Consider the following 21,398-nt stretch of genomic DNA (forward strand, 5'->3'; position numbering starts at 1 on the left):
AAGTGGCCAATTCTCCAGAGATAGGATTTCACTCCATCCCTACAAGCCAGGACTAAGTATTATCCCCAATTTACAAATGGAGAAACCGAGGCTTATCCGGTAAACAAACATTTACTGACCCCGTGCATCTCCCTGGTCACATGGAGCCCTCGGCGCACAGGAGTTCACTAGCCAGGGTCACGTGGCTGGTGACCGGCAGAGCCAGGATTTGATCCAGGCCTGTCTGACTTCCCAGTCCACGAACGGCATGTGGCCGGGCTGCAGCCTGCCCGAGTGAAGTCGGTGGGGTCCCCATATCCTGTGCTGTATTTCTGCCCAAGTCAAGTCCTTTCAATACCCCACCAGCCGGGGACAGGAAACATCCCCTCATTGTGTGAGGCCACAGAGCGGAGAGGCCCCACTCTTCTGGGAACAGTGGTGCCTTTCCATTCTCCTCAGGCCTGAGAACTCGGGGTGAGGGGCCTGCCCTGCGGGTCAGCTTCCCCCGTCTGTGTCTGTGGGGGTTCCTCACAGGCAGCCCCTTCCAGAGAAAGCCTCTGGACACTGCTGACCCTGAGAGGGAGAAGCGAGGTTTTAATTTGGCAAGACAAGTGTCACTCAACATGTGGCATCTGATTCACCCTCATTCCACAGCTCCTGCGAGGCTGGGCCTCTATGCCGCGGGGTCCCTGGCGCCCTGCACAGAGTCCGCTGCATAGCGGGTGCTCAGCAATCATTTGGAGAATGAAGCAGCAGCCGTATGCATTCATTTCACTTCTAAATGCGGCTTCTGGGGGGTTTGACTCATGCTTACTTGCTGCCGACTTCTCCCATGACAGCCACCCCGCTCCACCCTCCATCCCAGGTCCTCACTCCTCTCCAGCGCCTGACTTGGCTCTCCCTGCAGTTGGCTCAGCTGCCTGGGTGCCTCTGGGCAACGCCTGGGCCGGGCGGCGGAGGGCAGGGAGCTCCCGACACCCGGCTCCCATCCCCAAGCCTGGACTGAATTGACCTGGGGCAGGCCAGGCGCCTGCACTTTGTAAAGGTTCCTTCAGCACATCTACTCCAGGAAGGTCTGAGGCCACCAGGTGAATGGACAGGAGCACAGATTCCAGACCTGGCTTCAAATCAGGGCTCTGCCACTTCCAGCCCGTGCGCCTTACGTAAATTCCTTACCAGAGCCTCAGTTTCCTCATAAGTAAAACGGAAATAATCACATCTAACCTAAAAATTGTGAGGATCCAAATAATTCATAAAGGTGAAGCACGTGACGTCACACTCGGCCCAGAGCAGGCGCCCACTCTCACTGACGCCCCCCACTCTGATTCCTTGACCCCTCGGGCCGCCTCCGCGGTGCCCGCCCCCGGGACCTCCGCCTGCATGCAGGCGCTGCCCCACATTTCCCAGGACAGGAGGAGTCCCCAAAACGCCACATCCCAGCCCTGCCCTCGGGCTGCTGGGTGGTAGAAACCGGCATCACAACCCCAGGCCGGCCGCCCACAGGCGCTCCTCGTCAGCTCGGTTGGCTGCAGGGAGGTGAAACCTGGCTGCCGCTTCCCCAGGTCCAAATGTCATAACTTTCGGCAGGACTACAAGGAGGGGAGGCCAAAGACTCCACGATGGCATCAAAGAGAAATCTTGCTGAAGTATCACTTTGAAGGCTCGACAGGGCAGAAGTCATTATCCTTAATCACGCTTAGGATTGTCTTACTGTCATTGGTGTAGAACCCTTCGGCAGCACATTTCCAGGCAAAACCCCACAGAGAAAATCCAGAAAGAAAGTGCCTCCTGAGAGCTCCCAAAAGGGAGCCAGGAACGGAGGGAGCCTCCGGAAGGTTCGGGAACACGAAGGCAGCAGAGCGGCCCCTGGAGACAGAGGTCCCCAGACTCTCCACTCAGAGCTCAGCTGCGTGCTGTCCATCTCCCTCCAAGAGCAAAATGGCAGAGGCCTCGGACGGCCGGACTAGGCATCTAGACACTTCCACTGCTCCGCAGCCTTCGCCGACCACCCAAGAAAGCCCCTGGCTTTGCATGTTCTCCTGGGTGCCTTCTCCCCCTGCACCTTATCCTTTCTAGGCTTCATGAGACACATGAAAAGAGACAAACCCTCAGTTAATCTTTACAGCCACCCCGTATGGGAGGCACTTCCATCCTACAGACGAGGACGTGAGCTCACAGAAGGTACATGGCTCGTCCCACTGGCACAGCTGGTAAGCGAGCCAGTCAGGACTTGACCTGGGCCCCCTGTGTCCCAAAGGCGTGCGCCTGACTGTCACCCCACTGCCACTTAAAGCGTGGTCTGCAAACCGGACAGGCTGCACACTGTTACTGGCCCACAACCAGTTAATTTCAGAAACTGAGAGGGCACTACAAAGCTTCCAGAGCTATTTGACAGAGGGACTTTTATGTCTATCTAATCTAATAATAAAAAAGTTGGCTTGCATCTTACATGTCTTTTACTTCATTTTTTTAGACGTTCATTTTTTGTTTTTGAGGAAGATTAGCCCTGAGCTAACTGCTACCAATCCTTCTCTTTTTGCTGAGGAAGACTGGCCCTGAGCTAACATCTGTGTCCATCTTCCTCTACTTTATACGTGGGACGCCTGCCACAGCGTGGCTTACCAAGTGGTGCCATGTCTGCATCTGGGATCCAAACCAGCGAACCCCAGGCCCCCGAAGCAGAACGTGTGCACTTAACCACTGCGCCACTGGGCCGGCCCCACAGACGTTCATTTTTATTGTATTTTACAAAAGTTTCAGTCTGCAGCAGAGCGGGGCCAGGGGTAAAGTCCCTGCCGTCGGCACACACTTTGAGAGGCCGTGGCCCAGGCTGGGCTGTGCTCTTGGATTCCCGGAGGACAGGGGGACAATAATAACAGGACAGGGGCGCTCAGAGCTGCTTCTGCACTGTTCCTGTAGCTGAGAATCAATTAATCCTAAGACTGATGGTACCTCAGTCTGAGGCCCAGAAACACCCACGAGGCATGGAAAGGAGTCCTCACTGCTGGGGAATCAGGACAGCCTTGACTGGAGGGCGACGGGTCTCCCTCTGGTCTGCCCTACCCTTGTGATGAGCCATCAGATCAAAACAGCAGGCGAGAGACTGGAATTCAGCACTGTCTTCAAACTGAGGCCTGCACCATCTGGCTACCTTCAAAAAGAAGTGTCTTGCTTTATTTCATATTTCCTCTCATTTACATTTTCGTGGGTAGAGAGGGACAGAGGAAAACAAGCACCAAGCTCCCCGTGCAGCTGGGCCTGACACAAGAATGCAACTTCTCTCGACCTACCTGGCAGGCTGGTCTTGGCGAGCTGCACGGAGCTAAGGCACGCCAACCCGGGGTGAACTTTTAGGTACAAGGAGCTCAGCGCCAAGTATCAGTAGCCTCATTAAGCTCTTTCGTGTCAAAGAGAAGGACAGCAGTATCTGCCTCCACCTCTGTCCCCTCCCTCCTTCACAGGCGTTAGCAAAACCCCTGGTCGCAGAGCCAGGGAGATGGGCCACTCAGCACTAACACAGCCCATTCCCGTGTCTGTGAAAGATGCTGTGGGGTGCTTCGTCCCTCCACACTGAGGAGGGACCGGGCCGGGCTGTGGACCAGTCCTAGGTGAGTTCTAAGGGACAGACACTGGGTGAGAGAGAAGTCCTTCCTTCCAACACACACACACACAGCATCAGGTACTGTTCTAGTCACAGGGGACACAAGCAGGGGACAAAACAGGGACGTCTCTATCCTCACATTTAATTCTAGTCAAAGGAGAGAGAGGACAAACTATTTACAAGTAAACATATAATCAATGTCAAGCGGCAATCAGGGCTTTGAATGAACCAAAGCCACAAGAGGGGAGGCAGAAGAATGAGAGTGGGGTGCTCAGGGGAGGCCTAGCTAATAAGGTGTCATTTGGGCAGAAACTTGAGGAAAGTGAAGGACCAACCTATTTGGGTATCTGGAGGAAAAGGTCACAGGCAGGGAACAGCTAGTGCAAAGGCCCCGGGGTGGGAGGAACTTGGCTAGGAGCTGGGGTAGCTGAAGCACAGTCGACAAGAGCAGAGCAGCAGGCAGTGAAGCCAGATCACAGAGTGGATCTTGGGCTATAGTGAGGACTTTGGATTTCACTAAGTGAGCCGGGAAGCCAGGAGGGGACGGAGGGAACACTGAGCATAATCCAATTTGTGGTTCAAATGGCCCTGGTCTGGGCTGAGTTGGTAGCAGTGGAGGTGGCTGACAGGGGCAAATTACAACTTGGGAGAGTTTTGTAAGGGAGAACTTACAGGACTTGGTCCCTGGGCTGCTGGGCTGAATGGTGGGGACAGAATGATGACAAGCCCACCCCCAAGGGAAGTTTCCGAACGCTCCCCTTTGCCTGGCTGTGGGCTGTCCTGGGCACAGAGGCCGCCACAAGGAAAGGCAAAGGCTCAATCCCAACCTTGCCCTCCGCTGCCCTGGGGTGCTGGCGGCTAGGCTGCTAGCCATGTCCAGGAAGCCCATAGCCCAAGCGATTAAGACGGTGGCCACCGCAGGATCGGCCCCGTGGCCGAGCGGTTGAGTCCACGCGCTCCGCTGCGGAGGCCCAGGGTTTCGCGGGTTTGGATCCTGGGCGCGGACATGGCATCGCTGATCAGGCCACGCTGAGATGGCGTCCCACACAGCACAACCAGAGGCACTCACAACTAGAACATACAACTATATCCTGGGGGGCTTTGGGGAGAAGAAGAAGGAAAAAAGGCAACAGATGTGAGCTCAGTGCCAATCCTGAAAAAAGAAAAATGAGGTTCCTATAATTAAAAAGAAAAAAAGAAAAGAGGGTGGGCACCAAAGCCAGACGCATCAGGAGTGAAGGCCCCTCAGTCCTTATAAGCTGCCTGCCTCGGGGACGGTCGCTTTTCCTCTCTGAGCCTCAGTTCCCTCATCACGACATACCTCGCCGAGCTGTTCTGAGGAGGCAGCGAGGCCACGGGAACAAACGCAGGCTGCATGCGCCCCGTGCACACGTGACGTGCACACTCAGTGGTCAAACACCACACGGAGCTGCATGCTCCCCAGTGCGCTGAGGGCTGAGCGTGCCTCGCCGTTCTCAGGAGAGTTCACCGAAACACGCACTCTGCCTGGCGCGAAAGAAGCCCACTGCCCAGGGACAGTGTGGGGGGTGGGGGATCCAGCCGCACACCCCAGCCACTTCCTGTAGGGTCCCGAGGCGCCCTTACTCTGCAACGCCCCAGGAGACGGAGAGCCCACAGGCCTGCCTTCTCTCCCAGCCCAGACTTTGCTCTGTGACCCCGAATCAGGCACCTGCACTTCCTGTTTGGGAGGGAGGGAGGAAGTTGGCCCTGCAGAAGCAAAAAGGTTTGTCATGCACGGTTCAGGGGCCAGGAAACTCAGATCACAAATGGAACAGACTGGAGCAGAGTGACACTCCACCTGTTCCACCCTGTGGGCTCGCGATGGGTCAGCACCCTCCAGGGGGTTGCCTCACGACACAGCAAGGGGGAACTCAGGAGGAAGAGCGGCCGTCTCCTTTCTCAGACAACAGGGGTCATGAGAGGGAGCAATCAGGAGATGCAGCTGTCAAATGGTAATGACCTAGACCAAGGGGCCGCCCCTGTGCTCCCTAGAGCCTAAAACCCAGGGAGGCGCCTGGGGCGGGCGTGGGCTGAGGTCGCCGGCCACCCCTCTTCCCCAGAGCAGCTCTGCTCTGATCTCCCTTTTGCTATGCTGACATTTCAGAGGTGTTTTCTTTCAAGAAAGAATACTGGTTGTCTATTCAGAGTCTTTGGGGCCAGGCAGGTAAAATAAATGAAAGAAACAGGCCAGCTGCAAGACAATGCGGGATGCGACAGTGTGGGGAACACGCGCGGTCTGTGTAGCTCCCCTCGATGGCTGCTCATGCAGAAACAGGGCCCAGGGTTGCTAGACTGTCTGATTTCTCAAGAGAACCCAGAAATCCAGATTTATATGTGATGAAGTCTACATGCCAGCCAAAGCACGTGTGTCTGTGGGCCACCAGTTTGCAACCTCTGGCCTTGAAGGATCTGGCTCTCAGAGAAGGCGAGAAGCGTGGAGGAGGAGGAGGAGGAGGCCAGAAGCCAGAAGGAGAGCTCATTTAGCTTTGTCCTTAGCGCCAGCCGGACGGGGACGGCACTTACTCAGCTCCGAGATGCTCCCCACACAGGTGGCCAGGAGGGACTGCTCCAGGGTGCGGAGCTCCAGCTGAGCGTAGGCGTCGGCCGGCTCATCGCGGCCCAGGGAGCCGCTGCGGTAGGGGCTGAAGTGCGCGGGGAGGGAGAGGACACCTGTGGGAAACAAGCAGACGGTCACGGGGGAAGGAGAGCTCCACAGGCCGGCGTGCGGGCGCTGCGAGCGCCTCTCTCGGCCCCGGCGCCGGGCCGCAGCCAGGGTGCACCGTGACCAAGGGGCCCCACTTTGCGCGGAGCTCAGGGCTGGAAACGTCCACCCTGCCCGCCCAAAGGGCAGCATCGCCCCAGAGTCCTCTGCCTTCCTCAAGCTGCCTCCTTTCTTCTTCAGGCCAAGAAAGGGATGGGAGAAACCAGAGAGCAAGGGGGTTCCTTCTCCTCTCCCAGAAGGGGACTGTCCCAGCCCCGGCCAAGTCCGTGAGTGGCTTTCATTAGCACTTCAACAACGGAGGAGCCACGTGGCCAGAACCGGTCCCAGAGGGTGACAGCTGTAAATCTCCCCAACTCACTGTGTGGCTTCTTAGCACCCGAGAAGCAAAATCAGAGAGGCTCAAGTTCCGTGCTGGTTCTCCAGAGCGGGAGGCCACAGAGGGCCCCATCTTTGGTAACTGCTGTTTCTTTGATCAACACATCTTTGTCCAACCCCCCCTGAATTTGTTTAAGAAAAATACCCACAGGAATTCAGTCAGTCACTTTTGGGAAAATCTCTTAAAATTCCTTGAGATAACTGGAGAGCCCCTGGGATGTGGCCAAATGCGAGTGAGTATTCCCTATCCTGAACACAGAAATGTAATGAGGATGACGGCAGCCACAGGTCGTGCAGCTGAGTGGTTAAGACAGGGCCTTGGAGCCAAAATGTTGGGGTTCATGGCTCTGTCACTTAACCAGCTGTGTGATCTCGGGCAAGCTACTTCACTTCTCGGGGCCTGAGTCCTCGTGTGTTCACTCGAGATAACGACAGTGCCTTGCTCGCAGTGTAGCTGTGAGGACTGACCAAGGTGTAGGATGTCGATGCGTGGACCAGCATGTGGCTCAGAGGAAACGCTCTGCTGGGAGCCTGTGCTCTTAATTCTACTATGTGCTGGAGATGCAGGCCTTATTGACATTATCTCATTTACTCTCCCAACAAAGTAGGCACCGCCGTCTCCATTTTAGAAATCAGGGGATGGACATTCAGGGAGTTTGTACCAGACTAAGTACCAGAGCCAGGACTCGAATCCGGGTCTGACGGCTCTAGACTGTGTCCACCTAACCCCTCGGTAAGCCAGATCCAGCGAGCACATCTGTGCTCTTCTGATTCGGCGGCAGTGTACGCGACAGTACTGCCGCATCCATAAGGCCCAGTTCACCCACAGACGCCTGCGAGCTGAGTCTCACCTGCGTCTCCTTCTCAGGACGAACACGGAGGGCTGTCCTCCTTCTGCCCAGATCCAGCAGCCTTCTCCTCTGACCACTCTACTCTGTAGGTTCAGCCGATGGCCAGCCCTGCCCTCCTGGCCTGCCCGTCCCCTGACCCAGCCTCCCTGCCCTCAGCGGGCATGGCTGCCTGGGTGTGGCTGAGGCCTGCCCCCTGAATCTCCCTTCGCCCTTCTGGATGACAGCAGCCCCTCCACCCACACGTGGCGCTGACTCGGCAGAGAGCCATCGAAGCCCTTCCTCGGAGTTCTGATTCCAGCGGGAGGAGGAGAGCACGGCTGGGTCCCCGTCCCCTGCCCTGTTCCCCAAAGCAGACACTCTCTCTGACAGCTGAGCACCCAAACACCTTAGGAAGAGCTGGCTGGGAGCATGTCTGGAAAAAGGCATTTCCAAACAAAAGAAAAAAGGGACATCTCTCATTTTTTTTTCACTTAGTAAAATCCTTAGGAAGAATTGTTTGTCTCAGTCATGATGGAGTGTTTCGCCTTATTAGCTAATAAGGATACCCTTATGGATCCCTGTTGAACTCTGAAAGTGACGGAGAAACCCGCGTGCCTCCCTCAGCTCGCTTCTGTGCACTGAGCTGAGCGTGGGGCAGGAAGCACGACGGAGTCACCCTGTGCCTCCTCTTCTGCCGGAACGGCGCTCCGCTGGAACGTGTTCTGACTGTGCGCAAGGCCCCGCACTTGTCGATCTGCTCGCGGAGCCGAAATCCCCCATCAGGCAACTTCTCTCAACCTGGCTGCCCAACCCCTGCACCTCGGAACTCATTACTTCATCCCTCAGCGCCGCTGCCTCCACGAGCCCTCTCTGAGCACGGCACCGCATCCACCCAGTTGCCCAAGAGCGGACCTGTGAGTCATCTTTACCAGCTCACCCCCTCGTCCCCACATCCAGTCAACACCAAGCCTTGTGCTTCTCCCACCCTGATATCTCAAAACTCTGTCCCTGCCACGACCCCCTCGCCCGCCTCCTGCCTCCGGTCTTCCCCACCCCCCACCCCTTACTCTGGTCACGTAACTCCGGCTTCGAGCTCTTCCATGACTCCCCACTGCCCGCCCGCAGAGGTCCTAACACCTCTCCACGGGGAAGAATAGATAATACTCTTCTTTCTTTCTCTGCAATTTAGAGACAAAAATGATTCTGCCAGGAAATGGGGAAATTCCCAGCACCTCCCAGGAAACCGGCAGAGTTAAGAAGCCTACGCACACCTGATCCCGGTTTCTCCGAGCTCTTTGCCAAGGGTTGGTCACTTGGCTCTGCTCCAGCCCTGGGTTTGGAGAAGCAACTCATTTCCTTCCCAGGCGATTCGCAACCAGCACCCAGAGAGGGAGCCTTCGAGCCCGATGGGAAACCCACGGCACAGAATGGGCACCCCGCCTCCAGCCCATGGTTGCCGACCAGGAATTCAACCTGGGTTTCCGCTTGTGGAGCAGCACCCGGCCAGCAGCAGACGGACTGCACACGGGGCTGACAAACCAGGCGTGCAGGGCAAGGGGGTCAGAAGCAGGGCTTAGCCCACAGGCCAAACCGATGGGGCCTGCACTCTCTCCTCTGTGAAAGACGGGTCGATTCCACAGCTTCTCAAGTCCTCTCCAGCATGGCCCCTGTGTGTGTTCTAGCACCAACGTGTACCCCTCAAAACCCTTCACCCCCTTTCGCTCCACCATTTCACTTCTCAATTGTCAACAGTGGGAACAGACACTTACGACTGTTTCCTATGGCTTAATTTCCCCCACAGCTGAAACACCGCCCTACACACAATTTTACGTTTAAAGAAGATATCCTTTTTTGGTGAAAACTGGACAGATGTATAGTTCAGCTTTTCTGACCAGTCACCAAAAGGCCGTTAGGACTATAACATAACGGTCCCCCCAGTGGCTCGACAGCCCACTCCCAGCACTCTTGCCGCACTTGTCAGTGTTCTCCTCGGGGCACTGCGAGTACAGCAGCCCAAGCCTCCGTTGAGCTCATGTGGACGGCACCCACCCTGCCCCATTCCCCGTGCTCCCAGCAAACCCACGAGCCCCCCAGCACAGGGAAGCCCGCTTGTGACGACAGCAAAGGCCCCGGGGGTCTCCTGCTTCTCTGAAACGGAAGCCCGGGACGCACAGGACTACTCTCCCCTGCCCTTGTAAGGAGGGTTGGCAGGGCATCTTCTGCCAGTTTTCTCAGGAGCTGGAAGCTTGGGTGAAGTTCAACCCATAGGCTTCTGAAAATAAAAACTATATTGCCCCACTGAACAGTTTCCAAACAGCCCACAGAATTCAACCCTTTTTGTGCTTTTTTAAAAGTGTTTCCATTCTCTGACCTGGGGGTTTATATATAGAAGGTTCAGCCCCCGATTGCTGCATGTTAGTCACACCGAAACAAAGCGCTGGAGGTTAAAGCTGAGCGTTCCTCAGAGACTCAAATACAGTACAAGAACAGTTGATTCCACAAACAAATTCACTGACGGTACTTCTCCTGACGTTCTGAGTCCAAGGCGGCTGGAGAGTAGGCGTTGCAGCGAGGGGAAGATGAAGAAAAGAAGAAGAGAAACCTGGGGTGGAACGAGATACGCCTGATGAGTTGTCCATCACCCACGTAGAAGTGATTCATCGAGAATAATCGAAAGCCCATCTAATTCTTGGCGAGAGCCCATCTGAAGACGGGCCCACCATCCCGTGAGGCCCAGGGGTTCCAGTGAGGAGAAAATCTTGGGGACAGGGAGAGAGAAGAGTGGGGGAATCTAAACTGAGTTTGGGAAGCAGGTTTTCCCCAGGGGCTAATGATGAACGGAGATGGGCCAGCACACACCGACCAGGACTCTGTGCCAGAAATGGGACAAACCAGCTAATTCCATCGGCTGAGAGCTAGCATTATTACTAGCCCCATTTACCACTGCGGGACATTGAGGTTCAGATGGGCTAAGTCACTCGGCTAAGGTCACAAAGCCAGAAAATGGTGGTGGTGGGTTCAGACCCAGCCTGTCGGATGCTGGAGTCCACACTGGTAACCACACGGCCTCTACACGGGGCTGTCCCCACCCCAGCCCAGGGACAGAACACCCCCTCACTGCTCACCAGCTGATTAGAACCGCACTTTCCCATGCTTTAAGAATGAAATTAAAAGCAAACATCACCAATGCTCTGGTTAACCCCTCACTCTGGCTAACTTCTCAGAACACCTCGGGCACAATAAAGGTGGTCTTCCAGTTAAGGCAGGCCCAGGGGCCAGGAGCTCACCATCAAACAGCAACATAATCATGCACATTTATGGTGCCCAGGGAGGCAGGGGCCAGAGACCCCAGGGCGAGATCAAAGGCTGCTGGAGCACAGGATGCTCACTGCCAGCATCCCCAACACTTTTTACGAAGATGGTAAGCAAACCTCACCATGAACACGGGGCTGGCGTCACCTCCCTTGGGAAGCCCTGGCAGTCTTGGGCCTGCAGGTGGTGGACCCGCTTGGGGGACTGGCCTTGGGGCAGCTCTTTCCCTCCAGCTGGCAGCAGCACCTCTGACCTCAGAGCTGGCTCACCCAACTCTCAGGGGGGCTTCAAGCAGGGTGAGGATTTCGAGGGGAGATAGGGGACACCCTAAAACGACAAAGCAGTGGGGTGACCCCAGAATCTCCACAGGGAATGTTGGCTCACTGGCATTTGGCGATTTGCTTAACCAAGGTACATATCAGTTCTGTCCTACACCTGGAGGATGAGTATTCGGTATCCACAAACGAACAAACTACAAGACATCGTGCATTGCTGTTCACTGCCATTTCCCATCTTTGAAACAGAGTGAAATAAAGCCAATAAAGTCACCAAGCAGATCAGCTTCAGGAAATTAAACCTAAAGGTGAAGTCTGGAAAACCAGCAACAGTCACAACACTGGGCAGTGTGGAGCGGAAAACTCACATGCAGACTAAGCTTTTCCTGTGGAGAAAGATCCCCGTGGCATGCAGAATACTTTTTCAGAGATTCTGGGTGGCCTCGCTCCAAAGTATTGACGTAACACTTCAAGAACTTGAGTGGCCAAGGAAGCATGAGTCTTGGAACTGCCCCCATCCGTGACCAGGGTCCTTTGTCCAGGGTGCCCTTGACTCACGGTGCGTGAGCAACTACAGCCCGGGAGCCAAGGGCAAATGCAGCCACTTTCACAGAGAGGCTCCGCACTCAAGACACAGTCGTCACCCTAAAATATCGGCCTTTTCCCCAACCAAGGCACACAGACACCAAGGCAGGGGTGGCTCTTTCTAAGCCGAAAACGTTTCCAATGACCACACTTTCTAAACTTTTCACAATGGGTATGATTTACTGGCGTAGTAAAAAGTGATTGTTCTAAGGGAAACGAGGGCGGGGGAGAGAGGCGCTCAAAGGAGAAGGTGGACAGCATGTTCCTTCTGAGCAAAGAAATACCCGTCATTTCAAATAAGCTAGAAAATTAATTTTTATAAAGAAAACATGCGAATGCTAAAAAAACAAAAAACAAAAAAAACACCAGTATAATCTAGTTACCTGCGAAGAGCCCAGAACGGAGGTCATCTGACAAAGTTATTTCTGCGGGAGAGAACTTTAGATGATTTTTTTCCCCATTTTCCTTCACACTTTTTCCCTACTAATTAAATAATAAACATATATATTTTAATAAACACAAAACTATTATTGCAACCATTGTGAGCTCATGGAGGCAAAAAAAAAGAGTAAATAAAAGGAAAACGGTGTTTTATAGAAACGTTACTTACAAAAATAAATAAGAGGACAGGATGTTCCCTTTGTAAGACATTCAGGCAGAAACCGTCCTGTGTTGCCAACCAGGAGGCGAGATTTTGTCTGCGTGCCTCCGGCCACGAATCGGCCCTCTGAGAGCCAGCCCCTTCGCCTGGTCTGGCGGGGGTGACTCAGGGGCTGTGTCACCTCGGGGTTCCCTGGGGCACCCTGCCTACACTGCACTGCGGCTTTGGGATGGGCACCTGTCGTGCCAGTGCGGGCTGCCACGTGCTGGATCTGAGAACAGGGAGGGCTGGGGACGCGCTCATGCCACACAGCCGCAATCACCGCCCGTGGGAAGGGCCTCAGCACTGCCAACGCTGGGGCGCAGGTGGGCCCAGGGTGGAGAATGATTCTGGAGCTGCACCCCCTGCTAGGAGGCAGCGCTGCCAGCAGAAAACAGAGGGAGCGGGGAAGTCTCCAAGCTTCAAATGAGCCCGTAACACACACACGTCACTCCTTGGGATTAAAAAAAAAAAAGACACAAATATCACAAGGTCCAGGGCAGATGGCCAAGGTACTTATTAATAGAACACGAGTACATTAGTCAGAAATTTACTGCGCTAGAGTCCTTCTAGCAGATACGACCTGCTTCAGTTGGCTTTGGTCCCCATTCCAAAAGGCTTTTTGACAGACCCTCCAGACCATTTATTAGCATGAGTCACAGAGAAGAGGTTCAAAACCTGGCTCTGAATCTTATTAGCTGTGTGGCCTTGGACTAGTTACTTAACCTCTCTGAGCCTCAATTTGCTCATCTGTATAACAGGCCTAATAATAGCTCCTAATTCACAAGATTATTTGAGGATTAAAAGAGATCCAGTAAATAAGCACTTAGCAAAAGTGCCTGACACACAGTAAAGCATGTAGTAAATAGGCTAGTCTTATAAATGGCCTGATACCCAGGGCCAACGGTTTTGGGATACAGTCATCAGATACCATATAAAAGTACTTATTCACCATTCAGAGCCAGGGGTGGACCCGAGGCCGGTCTATCCCATTACCTTCCTAAAGGCCACAGCGGCCACGCTGACAAAGAACCACGTCTCCTCACCCCAGATGGGTCACTTCTGCACTGCCCACCCCCCAACCCCGCAGTATTCCAGCCCTGTTCACTGACAACCTAACAGCGTGCCAGATGTGGTGATGCTCTGGGACACACAGTGAACAGGACACGGGCCCTGCCCTCTTGCTGTGTGCAGTCTAGGGAAGGACGGCAGACAGGATGCTGGCCAAGTCAACACTGTGTGAAGGGGTGAGACAGTCAGCTGAGGGAGCCCAGAGGAGGGGTGTCTCAGCCAGACGACCCAGGCCTGGTGGTCAAGGAAGGTCTCCTGGAGGAAGGGACATCTCAGCGGACGATGAGAGGCCATCAGTGTGGTGAAGGGGTTGGATGGGTCCTCCAAGCAGAGGCAAAGCCTGCAGAGGAAGGTTCCGGGGCAGTGATGGGTTGGGGAGGGGACCCATGGGGCTTGTCGTGGAGCTGCGTTTGTAGAGCGAGCACATTGTTGCTACTGAGACTGGGGCAGCCTGGGAGGTGGCTAACAGATATCAGTGCCCTCTCTGCACCAACCTTGGAACCGCCACTAATCCAAAAGGGTTGGCAACTTTTTCTGGAAAGGCCAGAGAGCAACTACTGTCAGCTTTGTGGGGTCTATCACAGCCCTCAGCTCTGCCAGAGGGACGCACAGGGACAACATGAAAGCAAATGGGCATGGCTGCCACAGGGACACACAGGGACAACAGGAAAGCAAACGGGCATGGCTGCCACAGGGACACACAGGGACAACAGGAAAGCAAACGGGCATGGCTGCGACAGGGACACACAGGGACAACAGGAAAGCAAACGGGCATGGCTGCCACAGGGACACACAGGGACAACAGGAAAGCAAACGGGCATGGCTGCCACAGGGACACACAGGGACAACAGGAAAGCAAACGGGCATGGCTGCCACAGGGACACACAGGGACAACAGGAAAGCAAACGGGCATGGCTGCATTCCACGCATAAGACTGTGGACACAGACCTGAATCTCATGTCATCTGCATGTGTCATGAAAGAGTCTTCTTTTAACACTTTTTCAACCATTTAAAAATGTAGGGGGCTTGCCCCTGCCCAAGTGATTAAGTTCTTGTGCTCCACTTCAGTGGCCCGGGTTCATGGATTCAGATCCTGGGTGCGGACCTACACACCAATCATCAAGGAATGCTGTGGCGGGGACCCACACACAAAACAGCGGAGCATTGGCGCAGATATAGCTCAGGGCTAATCTTCCTCAAGCAAAAAAAGAGGAAGATTGGCAATGGATGTTAGCTCAAGGCTAATCTTCCTCAAAAGAAAATAATAAAAATTAAAAAAAATAATAAAAAAAAAAAAGTAAAATGCATTCTTGGCTTGCAGGCCATACAAAAACAGGTGGTGGGTGGGATTGGGCCCAGGACATTGCTTGCCGCCACCCCTGTGCTGATCCAGAGCCCCTTGGAGGGACTGAGAGGCGCAGCTGGAGTGATGGGCGGCACGCGGCCGGCCTCCTGGGGAGGGCCTGGGGGAGGGCAGGCGGCAGTAGCAAGAGTCTCGGGGGCCAGGACTCTGTCCTGAGGGCGCTGAGGACCCACTGAAGGGCCTGAAGCAGCTGAGTGACAGGGTCACATGCACAGACAGACGACCCGCAGCAGTGTGGGGGTGGGGAGCATCCAGAGCAGCGCGCCCGCCCTCTGCGGGCTGACTGCAGCCCAGGGTCCACCGGCCACCGCTGGGGCTCCTTGTCCAACAAAGCTGCCCTTCCTTTCACGTGTGCACTAAGCACTAAACATCAAAGACAGAGGTAGCGCACTATATTGTTAGGAACTAAAATTCATGAAGGGATCATTTTTAAGCCCAAATAAGTGAAAACCACGTTTGATTACCTTTAGAACCGGTGACGTTCTTGGATCAACTTAAAGCGGTTAGCAGATTTCAATCTATCAGTCTTTATGACTCAAAACGTAAGTCACAAAGAACAGGAGAATTCTGCAACATGTGCCTCAGACTCTGGGCCAGAACAGAGACACCAGAGCCCAGAGGCAGCATCACTCCCTTCATAACTCATTTGGGCACCCATGCACGTCCCCACCCCCTCACACACAGAGAAAGAGTTGCTCAGAGGCAGATAACAGACCCCACAGATGGAGAACACTTTCTCTAAGGCCCTGGACCCTCTACCCCAGGTTAACTGATGGCCTTGCACTTGGAGTAAGGACGTGAGTAGGCTGGTGGAATTGTAGCACTGTGCTATTTGCATCATTCATTCACTTATTCAAATACTCAACACAGGCCTGTTAATTACACGGAGCTTGATGCCAGGAATACAGAGGTGAGTGAGACCCACAGTCCTGCTCTGGAGGAGAGGAAAATAATACACTCTATTATGCAGACAAATAATTGAAATGCATGATAAATGCTAGAGGAGGGGTCTGCAGCAGGTACTGGAAGCCTGGAAGGAGTCTGAAGGAGGGCTTTGGCTATGTGCTGTCACCAGCAGCAAGGGAGGAAAAAGAACAGGATGTTTCAAGAAATCCCCCACTTGCTCCAAGAACCCCAAAGGGATTTCACAGACTTTATGAGAAGCAAACAGTCCCCGGTCATCTCCTGGCTGAGCGACATCGCACGCTGGAGCAGGGGGAAGGGAAGAATGTGCAGGGCAGGAAGCTCACCTATAGAAAGGAGATTCCTGTAGAATGTTCATTTCCTGGACGGGGACATCCCAAACCTATGTGTGTCACTCCCAGGCTCTTGAGAGACACCATGATCTCTCCCTGTGAAGATGTGCAAAACCAGCCGGTGCGTGCTGGAGACCGTGCTGACGCTCTCAGGGACCTCTCCAACGCCATTCCTTCCCCTTCCTGGCTGACAGAACCTCAATTCTGCCCACATTGGCTATGCAACACGAGCCCTGGGGGACATCTTCCCAGACTCCCTTACAGCTGTGCAACATGGCTTTGGACAATGAAACATAAATTCAGGACTTCAGGGGTTCTGGAAAATACTGCTTTTCCTGATTGAGGTGGTCCAGCCAGCAGGGCTTTGCTCTTCTGCCTCCAAGGTGACACGCTGTCTTGCAGCAGCAGCTGTGTGCAACCAGGAGGCAGGCCACCTGCTGCAGAAGCTGGAGCACGGTCCCCACGGTGCCGCAGCAAGGGGGACAAGCTGCATGACGGGACAAGAGCGAGACCAGAGTCAACACGCTAGGGGCGGCGGAGTAGAAAGCTGAAAGAGCCCGGTCTCCGACAGTCTCACCAAGCGGCTGCACACCACCACGAGCTGCCTGTCCCTGAACTTCTTGTTACGGGAGAAAAAAGCAATGCCACGGCCCGGGTGGTAGAAATTGATTTTCTCACAGTCCTGGAGGCTGGAAGCCTGAGACCAAGGTGCTGGTTTCTTCCGAGGCCTCTCCCCTTGGACTGTGGACAGACACCTTCCGCCTGTCCCCTCACACGGGCGTCCCTCTGCATGTCTGTGTCCTCATCTCTTCTTATAAGGACCCCAGTAAGACTGGATGAGGGTCCACTCACATGACCTTGGTTTACCTTAATTACATCTTAAAAGGCCCTGTCTCAAATACAGTCACATTCTGAGTCACTGCAACATACAGAGTTTGGACGGTCACAATTCAGACCTTAACAGTCGAGTTTTCTGTAACTGGCAGAGGAAGCGATTTCTCTGATACAACATGGTTTCTGTAAATCATTAGTTTTCAAAAAAACTTTAAACCGTGGAACCCTTTGTTCAAAGAAAGCCATATGAAGAGTCCAAGGATAAAGCCATGTCCCTACTCTCAGGACCTCCAGGGTCCCATCGAGGTTGTCAGTGGCTGCCCAAAGCCCCGTCCACCCTGGCTGGCTGTGGAAACGCCTCAGGCTCTGCTGAGAACACAGCGGTTCTGCCCACGACACCAGTTCCCCAAGGGGTGGGGTGGCCGCAGGGGCCCCAGCCCCCCTTAGCTCAGACAGGAGGGCTGGAAGCCCGTCGTGGGGAGTCTTTCCGGCAGACCCTTCGGCTGCTGCCTGGCCAGCGCCCATGGAGCTCCACTCACAGTTTATTTTAGTTTAAAAACTGCAGAGAGGCAAAAAGACGAAAATAAAAGTCACCGTAATTTTACCGCCCCGAGATAATCACCAGTGACATTATGGTTTAATATCTTTCCTTTCGAATCTGTACCTATGTTTTGAGTGTCACCTCTAGTTTTAAGTTTAAGAAGGGAACCCTCCACATACTTTAACAACCTCCTTTTCCACTTAACAATATTTCACGCATGTCTTTCCATGCCTCCAAATACTGTTTCTCATCGTCACTCTCAACGGCCACAGCACGCACCATTAGAGAAGCTCACAGTTCCCACTGCTGTTATTCTGGGTGAGCCAGGAGGGACCCCCAGCCTGTCTGCACAGTGGGCAGTGGCCCCCAAGTCACACAGAACCCAGTGCTCTAGCACCGCAGAGCCTGCTTGCTGTCCTACCCCTCAGAGCGAGCCCTGAGCATCCACTCGGGAGGCGAGGAGCCAGCTTTCCCCCGGGGACGCATTAGAGGGAGGCAACCTGTAACAGCATCCTCCCTCTCACTCCTAATGGAAGAGCAGGCCTCATGAAAGGAAGGAGAGCCCCAGGAAGAGGCGGAGTGTCCTCGCAGTGTCTCAGGATTACAGGCTCTCACTCCCTGGGGCCTCGAGGGGCCGGCTGGGGGCGTGTCGTCCAGGGAGGGCACTCGGGCCTTTTGGGGCCCTGACACCCAGCCCTGGACTTGCACACAGGCCCACTCCCAGAGGGGTCGCTTGCTCCCTTGGAAAGCCAGGACCCCCCAGTGCTGTCCACACAGAACCAAAGGGGGAAGGTCTCTTGCTGTGTCTGTGGGTTTCTGGGGAAAGACAGAGCAAGCGTGCAGCCAGCTTGCCTGGAAGGGAGGCCTCTTCTTGGGGAGTGCTTCTGTCCCCCTGCCCTGGGCTCAGAGGGTCTCGGCCTGGCTGCAGAGCTGTGTGTGACCAGGGTGCTTAAACGGCAGCTCCGGACTTTGGCTGGAGTCCCTCGCTGTTTGTTGTACAAACTCCTACTTACGGTCTCAAATTAGGCTCATTAAAAAGCCAGCTCCCCGTGGGGCTGTAAACGTCACAGGAACAAGCGAAGAGAGACTTTACGAGGCTGGCGTGTGATCTGCCCACCAGGACGGCGGAGACCCGGTGGACACAGTCAGCCCGCCTGCTGGGATGGGACCCCCTCCCCGGCCCCGCTCGATGGAGGCTGCGCAGGCAACGAGCCAGGGAGGCGGCCACACGTGGACGGGCTTCCAGGACAGCGGGGCCGGCCCCTCTCGCATGCGAGCAGCACAACTGACAGATGGCGGGGAGGCACGCGGCCACTCTCAGATCCTAGGCCCTCCCACCCTGTCCCTGTGTCTTTATCTGAAGCACCCCGGTCCATGTACATTCCCCCAACACTCAGCATTATCAGCAGAGGCTGCTGCCAACATCACACAACCTCCGCCTCACTTGGGCCTCGAGCATCAACCTCATCTTTCCGCAGGGGTTTCTCCTGCCTGGGTGGCAGGCCCGTTCTCACTGTCACCTCTGCTTTGCAGCATGGAACCCCCTGAGGGGTCGCGCCTGGCAGGCGGTGGGCGGGGCAGTGAGTCCTGCTCCACAGCGTCATCCGGCTCTGGCTTCGCTGACCTGTCAGCGGGCCCCCGCTACGCCACGCTGAAGCAGTATGTCACCTCGGAGATCTTACTGTCCAGCCCGCAAGCCACTGGCCAGATGGCGAAGGTGAGAGAATCAAAACTTCCTAACCTCCTCCACTAAGTCTCAGGGCTTTACAAAAACTCACACAAACAACCCCTCCTCCCTCCAAAACCCTGAAGCCCACATCATACACGCACACGGTGGAGGCTGGCAGGGGCGACAGACCCCACACCGTGTACGCACACGGTGGAGGCTGGCAGGGGCGACAGACCCCACACCGTGTACGCACACAGTGGGGCTGGCAGGGGCGACAGACCCCACACCGTATACGCACACAGTGGAGGCTGGCAGGGGCGGCAGACCCCACATAGCCTAAAACCCATTTGTGCTCACCCACGATCTGTGCGTGACGTGCGGCCCCCGTGTTGTCTGCAGTCCCCAGCCCTCCCATACCCATGGCACAGCGATCACGCCCCGATGCTTGGCACTCCTGCACCACATCTGAAGCGGCTGCCTGAGGACACGGTCCCAGTGACCATGAGTTCACTTCCTCTAAGGGAGCTTGTGTGCAGCTCCAACTGCCAGAAAGTTCCTATTTAATCCAATTCTGTCTTGTTGCAGCTTTCACCCCAGTCCTATGTCCACACCAGCAAACCTACCCCCTTCCTGTGGTGGGGCCCCCACCTCCATCACAGGTCCTGCTGCGTCACGGCTCCGCCCCCCCCAAATCTCAGGACTTCTGCACACTCCAGGGTGTCTGTGTGTGTCTATCCTGATTCGGAAGAGAAAAGGAGGATCCACACCTTCTTTCCGGACTCTGAAATGCTCACAAGGGCAGCCTCACCATCAGCGGCTTCCCCTATCTTGCCCATCCTCTTTCTACCCAGCAGCCAGCCTCTACCTTCCCAGAGCCTCCCCTGACCTAGTGCAGGGGTTACAACCACAAGCTTACAAGCCTCCAATCTTGGCTCTCCACTTACTCGCTGTGTGGCCTTGGATATGTAACCAATTCTCTGAACCTCAGTTTCCTAGCCTGTAAAATGGGAATAAAACCTACTCTCAGAGAGCGAGAGTGAGATAACCGAGACGTCAGAAGTGGGTGCTCAGCGCAGTGCCGGGCACAGAGCAGACGGAGGCTGTCTGGGCCATTGTCCCCTTGCTCACACTGCCCTCTGCACCTCCCCGGGGCGCGAGGCCGAGTCCTCTGTGATATCGATAACCTTGTGCTACATGGCGGGCTTACAAACGGTGGAAGCTCTAGTTTTCACCTTCCTCCTTCCTGCTCTCTGCCATCTCTGCAGTTCCAAGAACCAAGATGCTTAATAAGTAAGAAAAACCCATGTCCAGAGAAGAGGAATTGATTTTAGCTTTAAGCTTAGTAAAAACTGGATTCTCTCAATATTAAAGCAAACCAAAATAAAGGCTTTGGCTTCAGATGGCATTACTAGCTAAAGAAAAACCCCATATCTGTGACCCAGTCTCCTCCAACTGCACAGCTAATCAGGAGACGGTTGTGCACGACGGCAGACATCAGAGGGCAGGGCCTGCCAGGCGAGGACTGCAATGAGCGGGCCAGGCAGCCCGGCCTCCAGCCTCAGTCCTCCCCAGCCCTGGCCCTGATCCAGAAGACGGGCTGGGAGCCGGGCCCTGAAGTAGGGTCTGCGAGGCCGGCCCCTGAGGGTGCAGCTGCCAGCTGTAAACGACAGCTCTGATTCCACACTGGGTTTGCAGGCTGCAGAGCCCACTCTCTTGGCCCCCAGCTCTCCTAATCCTTTGCCTCAAAAAGAGACAGAGAGGGAGAGAAAGAAAGAGAGGGAAGAAGGGAGAAAGGAGGAGACAAGGAAGTGTCTGTCTGAAAAATAAACCCACGTGCTGCATGAGCACCCTGAGCGCAGAGTTTATTCTCCAAATAAACAGCGGGAGCGGCTGGGCAGGATGAGCGTCACTCCGCTCGCCCCCAGGAGCCCAGGCTCTAGGAAGGGGAGTTAACATAGGGCTGTCCTATGGGAATAGAAAGCAAAGCCAGGATCCCCTTCCACGAGTGATGGACCCGCCTCCTTAGGGAGCAGTCCACTGCAGGCCAGAGGATGCGGAGAAGGAGCGTGAAGCCAAAGTGTCCCGAGGACTCTGGAAGGAACGGGGTCCCCATTTTATCATAAGGAAACTGACACTGCAAGAAGTTAAGCAACTTGCTCGAGATCAGGCAAGCTAGACAGCAGCAGAGCCCACATCCCTCACTCCTCCATCACAGGAATCTGGGCCCAGCGTTCCTAAGTCAATATTGGTGGTTTTTTAAAAAAATTGAGATCTAAGTCAAGTATCATGAAGTTTACCCTTTTAAAATGCACAATTCAGTGGT

General features: G+C 54.8%; 1 protein-coding gene across 5 annotated transcripts in view; it reads right to left on the reverse strand.

Annotated features, from left to right (window-relative positions):
• The window catches only part of ABTB2 (ankyrin repeat and BTB domain containing 2), a 173,250-nt gene that overhangs the window by 40,428 nt on the left and 111,424 nt on the right, over positions 1-21,398 (reverse strand). For 3 of the 5 annotated variants that reach the window (XM_001914721.5, XM_070229224.1, XM_023653856.2), the window contains exon 2: positions 6,125-6,271. The exons of 1 other annotated variant lie outside the window; for it this stretch is intronic. In XM_001914721.5, the coding sequence (XP_001914756.2) occupies positions 6,125-6,271 (147 nt within the window). Of the gene's footprint in view, positions 1-6,124; positions 6,272-7,549; positions 8,826-21,398 lie in introns of those variants that run through there. One more of the 5 variants, XM_070229225.1, reaches the window with a different exon arrangement.

The sequence above is a fragment of the Equus caballus genome, chromosome 12 (assembly GCF_041296265.1).
Source record: "Equus caballus isolate H_3958 breed thoroughbred chromosome 12, TB-T2T, whole genome shotgun sequence".
Classification (NCBI taxonomy): Eukaryota; Metazoa; Chordata; class Mammalia; order Perissodactyla; family Equidae; genus Equus; species Equus caballus.